The 21,562-nt window shown below is 48.2% G+C and overlaps 1 protein-coding gene across 4 annotated transcripts in view; it reads right to left on the reverse strand.

Annotated features, from left to right (window-relative positions):
- Window positions 1-14,151: 14,151 nt before the first annotated feature.
- Window positions 14,152-21,562, reverse strand: part of LOC135904346 (paired box protein Pax-1-like) — a 32,994-nt gene continuing 25,583 nt past the window's right edge. For 2 of the 4 annotated variants that reach the window (XM_065434989.1, XM_065434987.1), the window contains exons 4-5: window positions 18,475-18,585; window positions 14,152-15,822 (exon numbers count right to left, since the gene is read on the reverse strand). In XM_065434989.1, the coding sequence (XP_065291061.1) occupies window positions 15,538-15,822; window positions 18,475-18,585 (396 nt within the window). In that variant the 3' untranslated portion in view covers window positions 14,152-15,537. Of the gene's footprint in view, window positions 15,823-18,346; window positions 18,586-21,562 lie in introns of all 4 variants that reach the window. The other 2 variants (XM_065434990.1, XM_065434991.1) reach the window with 2 other exon arrangements.

The following is a 21,562-nucleotide window of genomic DNA, read 5'->3' on the forward strand; positions in this document are numbered from 1 at the left end:
TGCCCATGCTAAGCAGCACCCATCTCAAAGATCATGTGGCTCTCACGTCAAAATATTTCTTTTGAGCACAAAGCCAATGTCACTGAGTTGATTGAAAGCTACAAGTCTTTTCGCTTTTGAGTGAACACATTGAAACGCATCAGTGCAAGTTCTTGGGCCAGTTTGTGCATGATGAACTTGAAAAAAGGGGGTACTAACGAAACACAAAGCACGCGCACACAAGGAAAAGGCAAAGGGATGCCAGCGTCCGTCCATGTCTAACGTCTTTTCCTTGTGTGCGCGTCCTTTGTGTTTCGCTGGTACCCCCTCTTTTTAAGGTACATTGCAACGGTTACAGTCGAGGGGCACCAGTGTTTCTTTTGATGCACGTGTTTACACAGGTACTTCACAACACATTTATGTCATTTGCAATGTGTGTAGACTGCTCATTTGATGGCATTCACTTGCAACAAGTGTATACAATTTATTCATCGCACGACGAATCTTGCGACATATGCTAGGAAACATGCCTTTTTACCGTCACACATGGTGTTTCAGTGCTAGCAGTGCCAGGCAAAGCATGTGCAAAGTGGTGCACATTGCTCTGCCTTTTCATTGTCGCACGTAGTATTCCAGTGCATGCAAATGAGGCTTGGTCAGTCATTGTGGTGGGTGGATTGAGCCATCGGATGTAAGGCCCCTACATAGGGCTACATAGGGCTAATTTGGGCTATTGCTGTTACAGGGGAACAGTGATGAAAGTAATGATGATGATGCATGCGCACAAAGAAATGCAATGCAGTTGCAGGAATTCGACGAAGATGGAAGTCGGGTATGGAAGGACGCCTCAGCTGTGGCGGAATCTTTAGCTGCTTCAGGGCGATTTTCTTCATAAGAGTTGTGTACATTACTTTTCATTCATTTCTTTTCAAAAATGTCTATTGAATTTAGTAATAACTTAATTTCTTTCCTAATACCATACGGATCTTGCCAATCCCTGGCACTGTGCATACGCCATTAGTAGAGGAAAACAAAGCGCAGATGTTTGCTCTGTCATGGGGAATTTTTATTTGTTTTGGGGTGATTTTCTTAGGTTCTTCTTAGGTCAGTTTTCATTCATTTCTTTCTGAATTTCAGCGAGCGCTGAAACTAGATTGATAGCCAGTGGCACAGTTCCAACGGATTGCTCTCAAATTGGAGAAGAATCTGCCATAGCACTTGCAATTGCAAGTACTTCAGCCAAAATTATAGTCAGCGACTCTAAGGTTGCGGTGATGAACTTTGCCAGAGGCAGAATTTCTCCCGAGGCGAACAGAATCCTGCAGACCTGCAGAGATAGCAGGAAAATTGAAATAATCTGGGCACCTGCGTACGCCTCCCTCGCTGGGAATGAGGCAGCCCACGAATTAGCTCGAGGACTCACATTCCGAGCTGGTGGGCTAGCCGAAGGCTTCACGGGGCGAGACCGCTTAGTGTGCTACAGAGAGATCACACAACACTATAGACTAGGGCGGGTTAAATATCCTCCGGCTGATGCATCCTTAAACAAGAGCCAGGCCTCCACTTGGCGTCGCCTGCAAACCAACTCGTTTCCAAGCCCGGTGTCGTGCAGCCTCTACTACCCGGGTCAGTACTCTAGCCAGTGTAAGCTATGTAAAGCCAGGGCTAATCTTAATCACATTCTGTGGGAATGCCCACAGGCTCCCTCTGAGGGAATAACGTCTTTAGAACAATGGGAGACCTTATTACTCAGCTCCGATCCGGAGATTCAACTGAAGACCGTCCAACTGGCCGAAATCGCCGCTAGGGTCCAAGGACTCCTGGCCGTCGTCTAGGTGGGAAGACTTAAAGCCTTCCCTACATCTGTTGGACAAATAAAGTTTTACAATCCAATTCAGATTTTAGTAATAACTTCCAATTCCTTCCTAATACCATTCCAACCTTGGTCATTCCCCTGAAGTTCGGTATGCGCCATCGAAGAAGCAGCACTAAAGGGCCGTTTATAGTCCGACGTAACGCACGCGCGCGCGCGCGCGCGCGCACGCTACGTCACGTCGGCGAAAACGACACCTCTATAGTCGGGCGCACCGGCGCAGCTAACGTAACCGGCGGTGTTCAACGCGCCCCGACGGGCCCGGCGCCGATTTGGCTCCGGAGCCATTCGCGCGTCGAAGTCGGCGGAACTCTCGCACCACAATGCATTGCGCGCGAAGAAAAAGGCGCCAACACAACTCCGCAGACGGCTTTTGCGGACGGCGCGCGACTTGGGGAACCTTCTGCGCATGCTCTGAAGATAGCAGCCTACGGAGCGCGCGTTGAAGTATAGAGGGGATGGCATCTCGGCTGGCGCAGCGCAACCAACGCAGCGTGGCTGACCGCGAACGACGCTCGCCCGCGCGCCGATAACGTCGGACTATAAACGGGCCTTAAACGGAACAACGCCGTGCACGTCTTACGCCTCTCTTTATATAAGATTTCTGCTCTGTTACGATGAACCAGAAATCTCCACTCAGAAGTGCTGTTGCCGCCATTCCCTTTCGTTGTGCCGGATTCCACTGTCACGTTGCTCGCAAGTCTTTGCCCCTGGGCATCATGTTGTTGACTTCCCAGAAAGTTTAGTTGCATAGTGGCTGAGCTCGTCACATTTTTGAAGGGTAACGTCGTGGGGAAGCGAGGTAGGGGGAATGATTAATCGGACCGAGTTGTATTAACGCGATAACGTTTAGGAGCTCTTGTTGCAGAAAAATTGGCGTCGGATATCGATTCAGCGAAAAAGACTTTCGAGCCACCCATACACAGGTTCTCCATCTGACGCAAGGAATTTACTGAACTAATTGAATTTGTCAAGCTAAAATATGTGGAAAAATCGTAAAGTATGACTTACACGCAACCTACAGACATGATAGCTCTCGGGTTGTAATTTGACAATCTGAGAAAACGTCATTCTGTTAGGCGAAAACTCTAAGAAACCCCTCTCCCATCGTTTCTACCATTCACAAACAGCCGCGGCGTCCGCCATTCGCGCGCGCCGGCTTGCGGGTGTCTCGGGGGCCACGCAGCGGCGCGCCCGGTTCCTTGCAATACCTCCAGCTGGCGCTCGCCTCCGTCGCATCGCGGCCCACGCAAGAGGCCGCGTTTCTACCAGAAAGGCCGCATTCGCGCATAGCGTTCGGCCAGCGTTTCCCGGTAAACATTACGGTTACATACGCTCCAGTTGCCGGGAAGCGTGAGAAGCAGTCGGGGATCTTTGAATGCTATCGGCGAAGGGGAAATGCGTTATATCGGCGCGTATACGCTTAGAAATAGTGCAAGTTTAAAATTTCATCGCACGCGAGTATTGCAGATTAAACATAGATTAGGCATTGCGCGTCTAACTCGGTTATCTCGCTGCAGCTTGGCAATGCTTTCTTACCACACATTCGTGCGCATGAATATTTTTCACGATTCCCTGTATATTCACAGTGATTACAAACCTCTCGTAGTGGCGCACAGATATCCGTCACAGGAAGTTTACGGTGGACTCCAGTATAAAACACTTTTCTCTTAAAACATGAAGGAAAAAGGAACACCCGGCATATAGTGACATAATTTACCAAGGGATCAAACGTACTTGGAATGCTGAGCTCGGTCCATCAACTTTAACTGTTGAGCAAATAAACCGAATTGCGAAGTGTTGCTTCTCATTTTTCATATAATATCATGATCATGTAAAGTTAACAATGGAGTCAATGAAAACATCGGGGAAATTAGCTGGGCTTGAAATTGAAATGCAGAAAAGGGAAAATTGACAAAAAGAACTAGTCTCCAGTGGGAGCTGAACCCACAACTTCCGCCACTTCCAATTCTGCTACAGTGACGGCTGTCAAACAGTCCCCAAAATGGGGTATTTGTGTTTACTAGTTCTATCCCTGGGAGTGTTAACTAGCGCCACTCAGAGTCATGCCATGTAGGCGGATGTGGAACATCCGTCCACCATTGCTTTTATATACAGTAGAACCCCATTGATACGTTCCCTTTACGTACGTTTTCCCACGTCAACGTCGCAATCGAGAACACAAAAAATACCCATTAGAGTTAGCTCATTTTTACCGGTTCATACGTTTCCGGAAAATGCGATTTTTGGCACGAACATTCAGTACGTCACCAAACTGTGATCGGATAATACGTTTTCCGGCCGCTAGATCCCATGTAAACAGGCCTCGCAAAGATACTTTGCAATTGACATACTATATACAAGATATTCGGGCAACATGTATTTGAGATACAGATACAAGGTACTACTGTAATTATTGTATCCGATACGATACTATCCATTTGTATCAAGATACTTCGATACATTCGCAAACTTTATATATATCTATGTAATGTAGCAGCAAAAAAATGTTTGCTTAGAAATTTCTTAACTATGACCTACCTTGTTTCATTTCAATAAAATGCCTGTTATTCTGTGTGTCAAAATTATTGTCCTTGTTACTCACAGTAACATTTTCGTTCCGAAACAAATTATTGAGGTTGCTTTAGCCACTTAACATGAATGCTCTTTATACGCTGCGCTCTATGAGGTTCTTGCTCATTGCATTTGTAATTGATGGGAGTCGTTGCTCTGCGTGCCGACCAGCTAGCGGATTGCCACCTAATTACAAGAACGTCAATAAGAAGCCCCAGCACGATGGAGCAAATACTGCCGTGGAATTCTACATTGTCTGTAAACGTATAACCGTTTACGCAATACCGGATAACCGGAAAGGCATACAGCAGCAATAGCGCTGGTAGCGACCCTTTTTTGCGACGCATTATGCATACAGACAGCACAAAAAGCTGCAATGAGCTTTTATATTCTGCTTATCTGCTGGCGTAAAGCGTTCGTTAGCGACACATTCACGTTGCACGTTTTGGTGTGAGCACGCAGTACGGTGGCTACGAGCAAGCGTCGTGGCATCAACGCATCTGAAAGCAAAAAATCAAGAATGCAAAAGGTCGGCTGTGCGCAGACGTTCGCGCTTGTTTTTGTCGAGACGGCGCGAGCGCCGCCACGTGTCTCTGCTCCACCAATAGGTACGCGCAGACCTCACTGGAAGGCTCTGAAGGAAAGATCAGAATATCGCTGCCTTTAATTCTATTCAGGTGGCCTAGTGGCAGCAGTATGAGCTTGAGAATCGAAGTTCAGCCAACGTTTACAGTTTCACAGGGTGTTGTTGCGATAGCTTGTACCTTAAGATACACGTTACATTCTTTCATGTATCGGAAATGCAGACACTGATACACCTCTTGCCAGACATATCGGGATACAAATACAAGATACCCAAAGAGTATCTATGATACATGTATCTTCGGTACTGCCCAGCACTGCATGTAAACAAGAAAATCGATCGAGAGCAATATATAGCTGCCTGCGGCAGTAGCTTCACTGCAATACTCGTCCTCCCGTCTAACATGACAACGCTAGCGCGCACTCAGTTTCTCACTTCGGTACCAGCAAATCTTCTCCGGGGTCGTCGCACGCGGCATTCAAAGCTGTCGCTGTCAATCCTATTGCGATAAGCATCTTCGCCTATCTGTTTCGCAGTGCGTGGTGCGTAGTGCCATTGGTAGCGTACTGCACGCTTTTAGTAGGCGATAAGCCAAACACGCCGCCGTTCATTGCTGCAGACTGCGATCGCATACGTTTTCCGGCCGCTAGAACCCATGTGAAGGAGAAACGGCCTGAGGCGCGCGCGATCGAGAACGGTATATAGCCGCCCGTTTTACTTGAAAACGACGACGCGCACAGTTTCTTATTCCGGTATACCAGCAAATCTCCGCCCGGGTCGTCGCGCGCCGCATTTACAGCTACCGCCGCCAAACCTACTGCGATAAGCATATTCGCCTATCTGTTTTACTGCGCGTGTAGCGTAGTGCCATTAGTATACTACACGCTTTTAGTAGGCGATAATCCAAACGCGTCGCCGTTCCCTGCAGCAGTCAATGCGACGTGGGCATCACCGTTTCACTTCGGCGGCATCCGACGTCTCCTACCAGCAAGCTCGATTTCGTTTCGGTTTCCCGTCATATTCTTCTAACATCACACAATAAGAAAACAACAAAACGCGTCTCGGGCCTCCGGAGCTTCACCAGTTCGATGCGCGTCAGCGTTTTATGCCACATCGATCCGCATGATGCTTCGCATTACGTATTACATGTGAACAATAATTGAGTGTCAATTTTTTAAATTGGATCGTACGTTATTCCGGTTAGTACCTTTTCACGTGTTCTCTTTTTTTTTTTTCAAAACGTAAGTACGAGGTTCTACTGTATATACATCGATAGAAAGAAGGTGGAAGGATAATCGGGGAGCGCGATGCGATGTCTAGCTCGGTTAGCGAGCGCTGGCCACCGGGTAAAAATCGGGTGCAGGCGACTCTGCCCGTTGTCTTTCTCTCGGTATTCTTGAAGTCGAGATTTCGAGGCATCCGGAGTCCGTCGTAGAAGGTTTTCGAGGTAAAAGGCGAAAAATATCTGTGGTGATTTAGCGGTAAATGCGAGAAAAATTTGTTAGCATTACGTCGCACTGACTTAATGCTAACGTCGGTGCCGCTGACGTGCTGCCGACGAGAGACTGAGGCAGCAGCTGCGGCCACCAAGTTTGGCAAGCGCGCACAGCAACTAAGCCCAGCGGGGGTGAGACAGAGATACGGACCGTGTGCGCCGGCTTCCGAGAGCAAGACGGCGGCATCCGAATGCGCGCGTCCCGCGAATGCCTCGCCGACGACCCTTCTCGCGTCGCGCCGAATCTGCTCCGTCGAAGCGCGCTGATGACGTGGCGTCGCCTCAATGCCCTCTCCCCTCACGCAACACCTGGCGCGCTATCGCTGCAGCGGGTGTTCCGATCCAACCGCTCTGCTCCGTCAAGGTGCGCTCGTGAAGTCGCAGCCAATGGGAATTTAGGTGCCGCTTCGCTGCTGCAGAAATCGGCTTTTTCGCTCAATGGGTCATTTGGCGCTTTCGCATCAATAACATCTTTCCACAACTTTCGGCCATATCGCCGATTCCTTTGTGAGACAGCGCGAATGATGGAATGACGGCGCATCAGAAGGACCTAGTGGTGTGCAAATATCCACCAGGCAATTCTGACACAGCGCGATCGCCCACTGGACGCGTCACTGGACTCGACCTGTTGGCAAATGGATTTAGTGAACATATAGCACCAGCACACGAAGGCAAAAAGGAGAGGTCGCTCGCGCTTTTTTTTTTCTGCTTCTCTTCACCTGGAGACACGGTCCGGCTTCTTCGTTTTAGCTAATTTCGCCACAATGGTATCTCTTCGTACCACTCATCGACTCTTGAGTTCTTGTACATAGAAAGCGGAATGGGTTGAACCGAATTGTAAAGCCCGCTGACGGTCCGCACCGTAACACGCTGCTGACACGTAGTAAACGGTTCGCCTGTGTTGTCGCAGTAGCACCTATATTCCGACGCGCGGTAGCCCTTCACGCCTGGGACTCGGTTTTGGAACGCATTAACGTCCCTTCTGACGCACTGGTAAAAGTTTACCCCACCGCAACCCATCCCGCGAAGCTCGCCAAGCGCGGCGAACGAGCGCTTTCTAGCTTCTATTTCGGCGCCGGGGTCCTGTTAATCGGCTAGCGAGCGTGTCTCCTTCCGTGCCCGCTGATGACTACGGGCTCGACCCCGTCCGTGCCGGGTGTCCGTTTTCGCGTGGGTGTTGTCAAGGGGAAAGGTGATGGGATGGGAGTCTTTTCTCAGAAGCCCGATAAGGCAACAGATGGCGCGAGTCTCGCAGCGCTTCGAAGCACCCGAAGGGGGGGAGCTGATTCCGGTGCGGTTCACCGCTCTTCGCCGCCGCCGTTGCTACAGGTTGACCCCTCTCCCTCTTACACCCGCTGCCGGAGCCCTTTGGAAGTCTGTCCTTCCTCCCGCATTTGAACTGACACCACACCGCCACCTCCGCGAACATGAAAAACCACGAAGAACAAACTCTTCTTCCCAGCACGTCTGCAGTGGCGGCCTCTCGCGTGTCTCAAAGGCAGCCGTCGCGTGCGCGGCTCTCGGATTCCGGATCGGCGATCAGTCATGACCGCGGGGGTAGCAGGGGGTTGTAACCGCAGGGGATGCTAGAGGGCGGGAGCGTCGCCACCGCCGCCGCCGTCTGCTGCTTCGAGTGCACGAAGCAGACGATGATCACGACAACTCGCTGAAGAGGAAAAAAAAAAAGAATAAAAAAAGACAGGACACATTACTCCCCTGTCTTCCACGCTTTTGATTTTTGCATCACTTTTCCGTCTTGTTCCGCGGACGTCGTCGCGGCAGACGGTGTCTGTCCTCTGGGCCTCTTGCAAGTAGAGTAACGGACTAAAAAAATATGAAATGGCGGAAAAGTGAAGGACACAGGCAGTATTGTTTTACGTTCTTGGTTCCGTAGGAAGTTGAGAAGGGTGGAGTTCGGAAAGAGGCCAGAAGTGCGGTGCTGCCACGTGTCGTCAAAAGAAAAAGCAGAAAAACAATAAGGGATCTCTTCCGGGAAAACCACCGAGGCCGAGCTTCTATGTGGAACTCACAAGCATGGTTTTGTTTTGGCTGCATTGGGCTAAAACTTGCCCTTCACAGAGGGCTGCCCTGGAAGGAAAGGCCTGCATTGCGAAGTGACTTTATTGTGCGTATTTGCGCTGACGTGACTTACCGAACTGCAGTGACTATTCGAGCGCTTAGGCGACCAAATTTTAAATAGTGCTAACTTGAACTTGTCACGTCACAGTTGCCACAAATCGTTCCAGCTGCGCAACTTACTGCTAATCATCATAGTCGTCATCGTCATCACCAACATTGTATTTATGTCCACTGCAGGACGAAGGTCTCTCCCAGCAATCCTCAATTACCCCTGTCTTGCACCAGCTGACCTCATCTTATGCCATGCAAATTTCCTCATTTCGTCGCGCCACCTACTTCTCTGTCGTCTTCGCTGCGCCTTCCTTTTCTTGGCACCCATTCTGTAACTCATTCGGCTATCTACCCTACGTATTACATAGTCTGCCCGGCTCCATTTATTTTCTCTTAATGTCGACTAGAATATCGGCTACCCCCCGTTTGCTCTCGATCTGCTCCACGCCGCCCTCGTCCTGTCGCTTAAGTTACGCCTAACATTTTTCGTGCCATCGCTCGTTGCGGGGTTGCTGAAGGTACTTTGTTAACTGCCAAGTGTCTGCCCCTTTTGTTAAAGCGTTATCGCCGTAAAGCGGGAGAATGCAGTGATTTCACATTTTTAAACCCAATAGGCGTGAAGTTTGGACGTCCACGAATGGTTAAGTCAGCGCGGAAGGTGCGCGTACACAGTACGCTGATAGTGGCTAAGGTTTTGGATGTCGATCACTGATACCTCCACCTCTACCACCTATGCAGGACTCTGGAAATAAAGGGGAAAAAAAGCCAAGCTCCCGGAACAAATGGTGTCACGTGTAGATAGCTGAAAAGAGTGCGTCTCGTGAGGCGGTTTAATTCGCTTTATTTCTTGATTGGCGATTAACCGAACGCTGTAGCACTCGCATTATAACTTTTTATAAGACGTGCGTGGTGGACTGTAATCTAGAAGCCAAACATTTCGACATAATAACCTGTCTATTAGGACTAATTCTGAAGTGGATAAGGTCTCCAAACACAACTAGGATTGATTACACCCATCTTTCCGCGCCAACTCGGCGCCAAGAAGTATAGCCTTAACCCCTTGAGATACCACGTACATTATGATGCGCATTAAGTTTAATATTTCTGAAGATTAACTTGGATGTGAATATGTAAAATATCCATCCCAGATGTGGAGTCAGATACGTGTGTGAACTGAATGGAAGTGATTTAATCACATTCTCGCCGTCAGCTTTTATGAAAATTGACACAAATTTGATCTCGATCGTTCTGTTCCCGCAAATTAGAAAATGCAAACATGAAGTGCGTTTCAAATACGGCAAGGCGACTTGAAAATGTAGGATGTACCTTTCGAATGCCGAACCACCACACGATTTCACAATTTTACACCTTTACGGCAAGAAACACGAGGAAATGGCTAATTTATCCACGTGCATGAAGCTGCTGATAACAATATCCAACTGGGGCATTATAAAAAGGGCGACGTGGGGGGTTCGGGTTTGCAGCATCTCAGTTGGCAATGAGAACCGAATTGAAAAGCGATTGTGCCAATCAGGTGTCTTGCGTCTCTAATGAGGTTAAATGAAGATCTTGAATATCACGTATGGTTAAATTGTTGATGTTGATTCAATGGTAGCGACGTCCCCTCTGTTCTCACCCCCCCTTTTTTTTTTCTTCTAGCAGATGTCAATGTGAGAGCCTTTGTCACTGTAAGCATTAGTGAAACTAAATACATTAAAAACAAACTTTAGGGACCAAACGGTTTTTCTTTAACAGCAGAGCTGCCACCGAAATCGAAGTCAAGGCACAGATTGAAAACGGCCCCCGCAAGGCATTCTGGAATGAGGACGCCTCTCCAAATCATCATTTATGTAATAAATATGCTCTCTCTCTCTCTTAATGCCAGCGCCACGAAGCTCCACTGCTGCGCTGAAGACAACGAGGGGCACGCTGTTCATTGTTTATGTGCCTTTGTTTACTTTAAAGATATGACGTAAATAAGTATAAGTAGTTTCATACTGATGTGCTGCCTTTAATGTCGCACGTTATGATAGTAAACAAATTAAGCTTTCTTCCTTTTTTTCTTTTTTCTTTGCGAGACGAGGGGGAGCGTTGGTTGCTCGGTTGGTCTTTGGTTACTTTTAAGACATAATTTCAGCCAGGAAAAAGAAGTGTTTTATATTTTGAGGTGCTGTATGTAACGTGCCCATTTCGTGAATCTGGAGCGAAAGTCCATCTAAAGCATTTTTTTTTTTCACCGAAAATGGAATGCGGTTGTGCATCGAGTAGTTGTACCTTGTGACGACGTGCCATTTCATTTGTGTTTACTGACAGGGCTGCATAACTTGCAGAAAACTCGTATGCAACACTGATGCGCAGAAACTGTAGTTTCCTCAAGAGTAAATTTCGGTCAGATGACTGTACATGCACCTGAAGCGCATTTATGATCAAGATGACGCTCAGTCGGATTGGTACCCACTTTTAATTAGGTGCTTATCTTTACTTTCCAGTTGTTAGTGCGATGGAAGGTGTTGCCCTGTACAAAGTTAATTTTCTTATGCACTGCTCGCTGCGCGGCCATTTGTTACAACGACCTGGTGCTCGCAATACTGGAAATAGTTTCCGTATACTTACGTTGTTTTTTTAGGCATTGCAATAAATACTACGAAAGATAACTTGTGCATGTAGTAGCGATAGAGCATACGCTTCAGAGCCGTGAGGTTCGAAACCGCCTAAATTGGTCGACTTTTTTTTCTTGTACTTCATTTACATTCCGAGGCTTCGAGCGGGGTGTGACAGGGGATATTCAGCTCATTATAACTGCTTAGCGTAGTAAAATAAGCAAGTGTGCATGTGCCTTAGAAGCAGAGTTAAGTGCAGTGCGACAAATACGGGCTAAAGGACATTTCCGTATTTCTTTACTATAATGTTTACTTCTTATTGACTTCAAATTTGTACCAGTTCACTCTTAATTCCACAATTTTCGGTTGCTAATCTCGCTTCATTTATTTTCCTCAAAGTTCTGTGCTGCTGAACTCGCGCACCGCCCGATTCGTGACTGGTCTCCCAGAGTGGGTTCCGCCATATCACTGAGCAACAGACAAGCACCGAAATTGACTCTCCGCATTCTTGATGAATATGGTCATTGATCTGTGATTCATGAATACATCTTTCATAGTTATGTTTCAGTCAGCGTAAGTGATAGTTCACTCGCGTGCTGATCTTGCTTTTCAGGGCTTTCCTTGTACTTTTCGTTTCTTCCCATAAGATAGTTATTTCTCTCACGCTACCTCTTGCCGCCCGATGCTTGGCCAATTACCCATAATGATGGGTACGTGCCATGGATGCGATTCACCGTCATCTTCTTCAATAGCAACAATGCCAGTACGCACTGTCGCTGTGTGCCAGTCAGTCGTACGTACGCGAAAAAAAAATCGTTTCAGAACTTGACACGAGATAACTCGTTCTTGGGCAAATTCGTTGACACAGAGTTGCGTAATTTTAGCGCAGTTAAAACAAACAACGAACGGGAGATCGTGGTGCCCGTTCCTCTGTGTTTGTGTCAATTGCGCTACAAAGGCTTCGCCAGGAACTTAGCACATTTGAAAACGTCGTTGCGCCTTCGTCATTCAAAATATTCGACTATAGCAAGAAGATTGCATTGTATATTAAGCGAGCTGTAGACCCAAAGGACCAAGTTTCAAAAATTTTTTTTGTTCTCCACAGAAACTCTATACTACTACCTATACCTACCTATAACTACCTATAAAAAGAAGTCTCTTTGAAAATTGTGACGTCGCATTGGTGTGCAGCGCTCAGCGATTGAAACGCGATACTCGGACAGCATGGCGGCCGGTGATTTTTCCGCCACAGGTAATCGCTGGGTGATCGCTGAGGGGACCCAAAAATGCATAATCTCGGTGTCACCAGCGCCCACCGGTGGCGCAAACAAAAGCGTCAGCCGCCATGTCGTCCAAGTATCGCGTTTTAATCGCTGAGCACTGTGCATTGCGCCATAGTTTCGGCGCCAGATTCCAAGAGAAAATCTTTGGCCTTAAATTCGTCTGGATGCTTGTAATTAACCACTTCTGGCCAAATAGATGAAAATGGAGCCTCGAAAGAATACCTGCACCTGTTAATTAATCAATTTTGGGGTTCCTTTTCATTGTGCATCTAAATGAAAGGCACGACAAGACTCGGCAGAGAATGTTACTGCGTCAGGAATATTCGTATCACAACCATTTCCGCAGTAAGCACGTAGTAAAGATTACGTATAAAGTGTTAACGTATATACAGGTTGTCCCACATAACTTGGGCCAAAGTTTTAAAGATGAAAGACACTCCGCACGCGAGTTGAACCGACTGTGTAGTGTTGGCACTGGCCTAGAGTTACTCAAGCTATTCTTTATCTTCCCCTTAACTAATGGATTAGTTATGCTAAATTAATCAACTTTTGAAGTTTTGGCTGCAGACCCCAAGTGGGATACGCAAAGTTGTAGAGTACCTTGAAAAACCTCTCAATAAATTGTTTCCAACACGATATATCTCACGCGGTCCTTTTTGCTCCTTTCCAAAGAAAGCTTGCGAAATATGAAAAAAATACCACGTGACGGGGCGCTTCTGCACTGTTATTGTGCTGCTCTCAAGCGTGCGATGAATGAACAAGGTCGGCTGCAGCCAAATGGGCCCGTGACAGGGCGTTATGCCTGGTGTCGGTATCTGGGCATGCGGCTCTTATCGCATGACGGTGCAAATGCATGCTGCTGGCCGAGCGTTGCCGAAGCGATAACAGCAACTAAGGCCACAAAAAGAAAAAAAAACGAAATCAGCTTTTTGGTTCTGCTTGAAAGAAGGAAAGGGCGAAGCGCGTGGGAACGATGGAAGTCGATGACGCCTGCTACATTTTGCCTTTGTACACAAATGACCTTGCAGTAGTTTTCGAATTGAACGATGATGCTACAACTTTAAACCTTAGGGCTCTAATAACAGCGGACCAACCGCACGGGGACAAAACTAACTAATGGTAAAAAAAAAGAAACAAAAACTTCGCTATATTCAAGGAAGATTACGCATGTCTTCTTAAGAGGATGACTCTTTTCGCACTGGCCCCGTTGCTCTCCGTCTGCAACACCTGTTATTTGTGTGATACGTTGCTTGAATATAGACGAATTAAAGCTTAGAGAAATAAAAAGGCCTTACAGAAATTAAAGGGCTTGGTGAGGGGCCCTTTAAAGGGTAAGATCGAATTGTTGGTAAGGACCAGTGAAGTTTACTTGTCTGCCTACATTTTGTGGCAAGTAAATATTACGACAACTGCGGCAGGCGACAGGAAAAGTGCATTAAATAAACTTTCAAAGCTTTCGCTGTCAACTTTTCTTGTGAGATATTTCTATGCGCCCAAGGTGGTAAGAAATATTGCACAGTTTTCAACGGTGTAGTTTTCTCATCGCACCTGTAGCTAAAGTTTGCTGTCATGTGCAATAAAATTTTCTTTAGCCCTAAAGGCAGGGTTATTACCCATGAGACAAGGAAACAGCCTTAAAGGTGTCATTTTTTATAAAGTGTTCAATAGTGCTAGCTTATTTAATGTGTCTTTTTTTCCAAACCATTGGACATTTGATTGATTGGACATGATGTCCTTCTGCAATGTCATTGGGCTTGAGAGTAAACAAATAAATAAAATAAATAAATATAGCATACGTATATTAAGAGGCTTCATTGTACATCATAATTGTTCACCGTGGCGTGTCCAGATGTCCACGCAGTTCCCTTGCTGGTGCGCAAGGAGATCTTCCCGTCGGTGTCCTAACAATTGCACACGCACCACAGCACACACGCACAATCACGACGTTCATTGTAACAACGTTGACTTGTGGTCGTCGCTTCGCGCCTTGAGTCCGTGTCGTTCAGCAGGGGCTCTCTTGTCCTGCGATGCACATCACCGTTCACTGGCTCCACAGTCTTGTTTGCAAAATGCGTATGACACGCGCGTGCGTACTACACAGGTGACGTCATAAAGTATCCCTCGCATTAATCCATGCAATAATCATCCATGCAACGCATCAGTCCATCGAACAACGAGGACAGCTTTAAGTCTGACGTGGTTATTGCGCAACTACCTCTTCTGTGATCAGGCGCTTCTCAACGGCAGATTACGGCTGGTATTCTAAGCAATGTCAAATTCGCCACCCTGTGCTCTCTGGTTGGCTCACAGGGCAGCTACGCCGTCTCCGATTGGCTCAAACGCCAACCTGGCCGAATTCGACTACGGGATGGGCTTGTCTCTATAAAAGTATACCTTATATATGCTTCTCTATACAGTCGATCGATAGGGGCGACAGCCGCTAGTCTGTTGTACCCTCGTGTTAAATAAACTTTGAGTTGACCAATTACAGAGCGTGACGTCACGAAGGTGCGGCAGCACTGCCGTCACCATTCCGCGCGGGCAGAAATCAAATTATAAGTTCTTCTAGCTCTAAATCGTTCACGATGTTCCGGAAAAGAATATGCATGCAAAGCTGAGTGAAGCTTGTTCGACGCTGATATGAGGTGAGATCGCGTTCACAGTCCTTTTCACTGCCATGCACAGGCTTTATCCTATCTGTATGCGGGCCACACGTCGCGTCACTATAGCAGCCTCCGGCGTTTGGCCATTTTTCCGGCGAAAACGCTGCAGCGTCTCGCTTCGCATGTACTCCCGCGGTCGGTGGTGCGATTGCCAGAGTTCGTGTTTCGCGGTGAACCATGGGATCGGTGACCAGCAGGGAAGCCACATTGGGTACAGTCGGTTTCGGCCGATCCGTCTTGCAGAGGGATGTTTTCCGCAAGCCACGTAGTTCCGCGCTGTCGGTACACCCTCGACAAGGTGTCTATTAAGCTTAGGAAGCAACGAAACGTTGGAGCGCTGTCAGGGGCTGTTTGGAGCTACATAGTCGCATCCTCCAAGGGATCGTGAGGGTCTTGCGCAAAGTCTTGCGTGCAGCCTTGCGAGTCGCGACGAACGTTTATAGCTGCGCGACTGATGAGAAGACGAGGAGAGATGGCTGTCAGAGAGGCTGTCAGAGAGGCTGGGCTGCGGCTGCGGCTGCAGCTCCTTGCAGGTAGTAGCCGTGCAGGTAGTAGCTGTGAGGATGTGCGTAGGCGCCCAGGAGAGGAGGCGGAGGTGGGTGGTGAGGAGGAGCCCAGCGGCTCAGCTGGGCTGCCTGGAGGCTGCGCATACAGGGGAGAGAGAGAGAGGAACGCTAAGTCCCGCCGTTTTCATTCATGAAGCCTACGCTAAAATAAGAAGAAAACAAACAAACAAACAAACAAACAAAACGTTTGCACCCCTTGGGGCGTATCTTGTCATTAAAAAACTGGCTGTGGCTTAGCTAAGGTTAAGCCCAGGATGCAAAGCATACTAGCCTTTATTTTAATGCGACAGCGTTAAGGAGCTCGTGTCGCAGAAAAGCCGGTGTCGTCGGCGTCGGCTCAGGCGTGCGGCGCTTGCTCAGGCGCACATTTCGTTGTCGCGCCGAACGCTGCGTTGCTCGACGCTCACCGCGTCCGATGCGGGGCGCGTAGTCGCTGCGCCGTAGCAAAGCCACCTAGAAACAGTCTCTGTAGCACGCCGCAACCTTTCGCAATTCTCATTCCAACGAGCAGCTCTGTCTCCAGGAGGCATCTCACCTCGTGAGTGTCTAGCTATGGTCTAGCGGAGGCAAGCGCAGCTGCTTATATACCGCCGCGACGCCGCGAGCGACAGCGCGAGTTGGAGCCCCGTTTCTCCTCTGTCGTGACGTCACGGTGTCACGTGGTCAGCCTTGAAGGCGACGCCGCGAGCGACGGCGCGAGTTGGAGCCCCGTTTCTCCTCTGTCGTGACGTCACGGTGTCACGTGGTATTGAAGGCGACACCGCCGCGCCTGAGGAGCTGGATTGAACTCTAGTAATATGCTTCGCATAAAATTCCCAGTAGAACCAACTTTCGGTTTATATATTTGTAAGCGATAGCTTGCGCATTACAAGAGGCTCCCTGCAGATTCCAGGGATGAACGCGTTCCTCAGCGTGACATATAGCATTCATGAAAGGAACGTAGCGAGCGCAGAGCTTTCAAGAAAGGAAACGCAAGCAAGATAGATGATGAGTGTTGTTTGGGGACAAGGTAAAGCCCAAAGGGTGTAAACTGTTTTTAAAGTATACCGTGTTTTAAAAAACAGTTGTGGGCGAACAAAGAGCGTTGCTGGAGCCAACGTTTCGCCAAGAGAACTAAATTGTCTTCATCAGGACTGCAACTGCTTTCCATAGCAGTGTTTACGGACTCGCAGCTCTCGCACTTTCAGTGAGCTAGGAGAATAAGCTGGTGCGCAGAGTAAGGTGAGAAAAGACCGACTGTTGAACAAAAAAAAAGGGGGGGGGGGAGAGAAGAAAAGGTTTTGCAATAGCGAAGGAACAGGTAGATATGCCGCTGTTGACTCTTCCAACAAGCCGAGTGAAGAGGCAAATGCTGCCCTGATGAAGTCCCCTTGTCGAAACGTTGGCTCTAGCGATATTCCTTGTTCGACCACTGTTATTCACTTCAAGCCTCCATCTCCCTGTAAATTTCTGTCTTGTTTTGTTTCAGAACACCATATTTATCGAATCTAGTGGCATACAGGCATGTACGTTTTTTTTTCTCCACATCACACACGTACACACGCACACGAACACATAAAGAAAAAAATATTTTATGCTTACCGCTGCTTTGAGCTAGCTCAAATTTCGCAGCAAGGTTGAAGTTTGTGCTCCGTATCGTTCAATACAGCATTCAACACTTTTACGTGCTGATTTGTCAAGAAAACAAAAATGCGAAGTTGCCTTCGTCTGTGACCCCTCGCAATGAGTGTTGTCCAAAACATGGCGGCTATGACGTTACCTGGTCGCTTCCAGAATCTACAGTACGGCAAAGCATGGCTTTCGAGATTGGAAAACATTAATCGTTGGGGAAAGCTGAACGATAAGAGGAAATGTAAACGACAAGAAGGACGCGGGCGAAGGCAAATTCGTATTCATTTTTATTGACAGACCAGGCTAGTAACTGTGCCTAGTGTTACATATTCAACTCTCCGGACCATAAAATGAAATCCTGCTACGGATCTTCTTTCTTCCTTATGATGCAAAAGAGAAAAAGCAGGTCTCTAGAATGTGTACGACTCGTCATGCCAGAGCGCTTCGACAGCGCTATTAAGGTCGGTCACGAAAGCTGCGAAGCTGTATCGATGGTGTTCTAAGAAAAACGGCCGTGACGTCGCCAGTCGCTTTCAGCGCCTGCAGTATACGGCAGAGCCCATTGCCTTCGAGACAGATTTTCATTACTCTGAGGGAGCCAGCGCTTGCATGTGTTATGTGGGTACCATATATTACAATAATACACTTTTTGAACAACTTTAAATCGATCTTCACTGTCAACAGTTGAGCACGCTTATCGTGTTCGCAGTATAAGCTCTTTAATGACTATCTTAAACGCATTTCAGAATTGATTGATTGATTGATTGATTGATTGATTGATTGATTGATTGATTGATTGATTGATTGATTGATTGATTGATTGATCAGTCATAACTGGCTTACTGGCTGATTACGTATACGTTATGTTGAGATACAACACTGTTGTGCTCGTTTGCAGTCTGTTCTGTCTCGTACCAAAAGCCGGTTGGCGTACAGCGTACTGCTGAACTAAACAAAAGATGGCAGCTGCTGGACTCAGCGACCCTTGCCTGCGTGGCGAGTAGGCAGCGGCGCACCAGCCTGTGCAGCGGTCTCCCCCGTACCTGGCTGTGGCTGTGGCTGCGGCCGTGACGCCGTGCGTGACCTTGTTGCGCAGTATGCGGCTGATGCTGCTCACCGACGGCACGTTTCCCTTGTCGCACACGCCTTCGGACAGGAGCCGGTCTCGGATCTCCCACGCGAAGATGCCGGGGTCACGCCGCTTGAGCTCTCGGATGCACGCCACCACCTGCACGAGAAGCGACGCGGCATTGCAGCACCTGAGCGCCTTGTTGCATGTGGCCGCCTTGGCGATGTCCTAGTGTGAGGACACAACTGTCCTGTACGCCTATCGCGCGTACGCTGTACTCTGTATCACAGGTATATGCATTATCTTAGCTTTTCTTTCTGCTGCGCAGAGTGGGGCGAGAGACAAGGGTTGCCCGGCGGCCGCTTTTCTCACAGTCAAGGAACACTTAAGACGCTCAGAATTAGATGTGTCACCAGAATGCTCCACCCCAAAAGGGGTGCTCATATCACCATCATCAGCGTTTTAGTCATCTTATAATCACTACCGGCGGCGTTCCTTCACCCCCGCAGCAACTTTGCCTTGAGAAATAATACCACGAGAAGCACGCGCATAAAATGTTTTGTTGAAGCAGCTTTATCAGAATAAATAAATAAAAGGAAGTATAAACATTAAGCATGCTTCGCTGTCGATGCGCTTGAAAATCTTGCTCACTTGCATAACACGCTAAACATCGTTCGTCAAAAGTGGCTTCGCCGCAATAATACTCATCGTGTGGAGGAGTCCGTTTTAAAGGCGAAAAACACCGTAGTGCTGGTGCATGGTTTTCTTTGGTTTTCCCAAATTTCCTTAACGCACTCCATTCTTGGGCCACCTGAAGGTATACGCGCATTCTTGGCCAACGCCTCAACATGGTTATGCGCCACTACACATGGTGAATAGTGGAAGCCCGAAGTTTACTTACGTTGAGTCACGTGTGTCTCTGCATTCTTGCCTCGACAAACATCGCCTTCGTCCTCGTGACACCACTGTGCGACGTCTTGCAGTGCTCATCCGCATGAACTGCTGTTTGCATTTCGACTTAGTAATATTGTTGTGAACGGTGTAATGCATAAACACAAACACTGCATGACATTAAAATTATCACATGCACGCTGCGTTAACGTAAACATCGCGTGAGATTACACATTGCATAGAATGAAAATAAAAACAACTTTACGCACCGCATTTAGTTGTATATGGCGTTTGATTAATCAGTTCTCTAAAACTTCGCTTCAGATAGATTCCAACATGTTCATTGAATCTGCATGAGTTTTAATATATTTTTTTTTTCTCTTGCTCCTTCTCGTTAACTTTCCCGCGATGCGAGCGAGGCACACGTGCAGCCACCTTCTAAAGCTCGTTTTCTCCGGATCCGTTTGCTCGGCCCTGGTTAGGCGAGAACAAACTGTGCCTGCTGTTCCCCGCGCCGATGGTAGCGGCCGAGAAACGAGCGTAAGTCGGGTGACCCGCAGTGCATATACGTATGCGAGTACACGCATAAATAGCGATGTGAATCTATCCGTCCATCTTTTCTTTCTTTAGTGGGCGTGGGGGGCCGCTCTATCCCGCACCACCTGCGTCCATGCGGCTCTTCCAGGGAACGAAAAAAAAGTGCTCCACGAAAGCGGTAGACCGTTGATGCGGCACCGTTTGTTTGCACGGCCCTGGCGGCGGCTTTCCGCGAACGCGGTTCCTTTTTGTTTTAAGTTTTTTTTCCCCCCCATCTCGGTTCTTCGTCTTCTTCGGCCATCTTTGTGGATCACTTTTTCTTGCTTTCCTCCTCTCCGATGCTCTTCGTCCTACGCATCTCTGTCTCCTATCCGAAGCACCGTTTCCTTTCCTCCTTGCCTGGCTATGGGCGAGCCTTCGAAGGCGCCGTTCCGGATCGGGTTGCAAGGAGATGCACCGCTGACTGACTGAGAAGTTGGGGAGGGCGTTCGCGGAAAGTGGCGGGAACAGATCGCGCCGCCCTGCTCGTTGACACTCGTCGTCGTCGTCGGCGGCGGCGGCGGTGAGGCAGGCCACAGGAGAGAGCTTAGTACGTTAAAGCTCTTCGCTATATAAGCACCAGTGGCGGCAGGCAGAAGAAGCTCATTATTGTACGCGGAACTGGCGGGAAACAGGAGAGCCTTGTCTTTCCTTTTCTCGCGCCGGCCGCTGTGCGGCGCTGCGTGCGCACGCATACTCGTCGTCTGCTCGGCCGAGCGTGTAGCAGACGGCTGTACGCGCGCGCGCGCTTTGTATGTGCATTCGAGAAAAGAAAGCGGCAAAATAGATGAATGAAATAAAGAGACAGCTATATATAAGGGGGAACCGTTAACGACATGCAATTCTAAAAAAGAAACAGAAACGTTTAAAGGGCGCCGTTAAAACGCCTTTGCGTTTCGGGACGCTCAAAGTAGATCGCGACGTAAGGTCAGTCCGAGGAATATGAAAGCACGGATGCTGTGTCGCGCTCTTCTGATGCCTTGCAAGTGAGACATGAGCGCTTATCGATGCCGCTATACATGGGCCTACACCGGCACTGCAGGCATTTCTAAAGAGAGTTATGTTCGCGTTGGGGCCTGCGGAGGCTCGAGAGTCTTTTAGTTATCACAGCAGTGGTGGACACTGTTGCCTCGGAGAGGTCCACGGAGGCGTCCTAGAGCAGGTAGTTTTGCACCAGTTCTCAATAAGTACGAAACTGAGGCCTGAGCGGCGCTGGTGCAGCATTCGGAAGACTCGGGGTGCTATTCAAGAGACTGCCTAATTCCTCCATGTCGTCGAATGCTGCAATGTTGGCGTTTCCAGCCAATTATAGAGGCCGCAGCAGGCCTGTGAGCTAATCAGAGCTCAGAAGATGGCTGATCAGCTCTAAGGAACTCGGAAATGGCAGAATGCAGAATAGCGGCCCCGGTCAACCAATATGGTGATGACCTTGAGAAGCGAAGGTCGGTCACTGCAAGCGATACCTGTCATTCTTGCGCTATTCATCGCGATTGCAGTCACTAAACGGTGCTGCGAAATTCCGCTATATATCATCTCTCGGAATTCGAAATGTATTACAGCTCATTTCTCCATTTCTTTGATATCCCAGCTAGATTTTTAAGGGGCTGCTAAGACTGGAGACCGTAAGTTACAGTAGATATATAAATTACAAAGTCAACTCTTACTGAGG

This window comes from Dermacentor albipictus, chromosome 7 (assembly GCF_038994185.2).
Source record: "Dermacentor albipictus isolate Rhodes 1998 colony chromosome 7, USDA_Dalb.pri_finalv2, whole genome shotgun sequence".
Taxonomy (NCBI): domain Eukaryota; kingdom Metazoa; phylum Arthropoda; class Arachnida; order Ixodida; family Ixodidae; genus Dermacentor; species Dermacentor albipictus.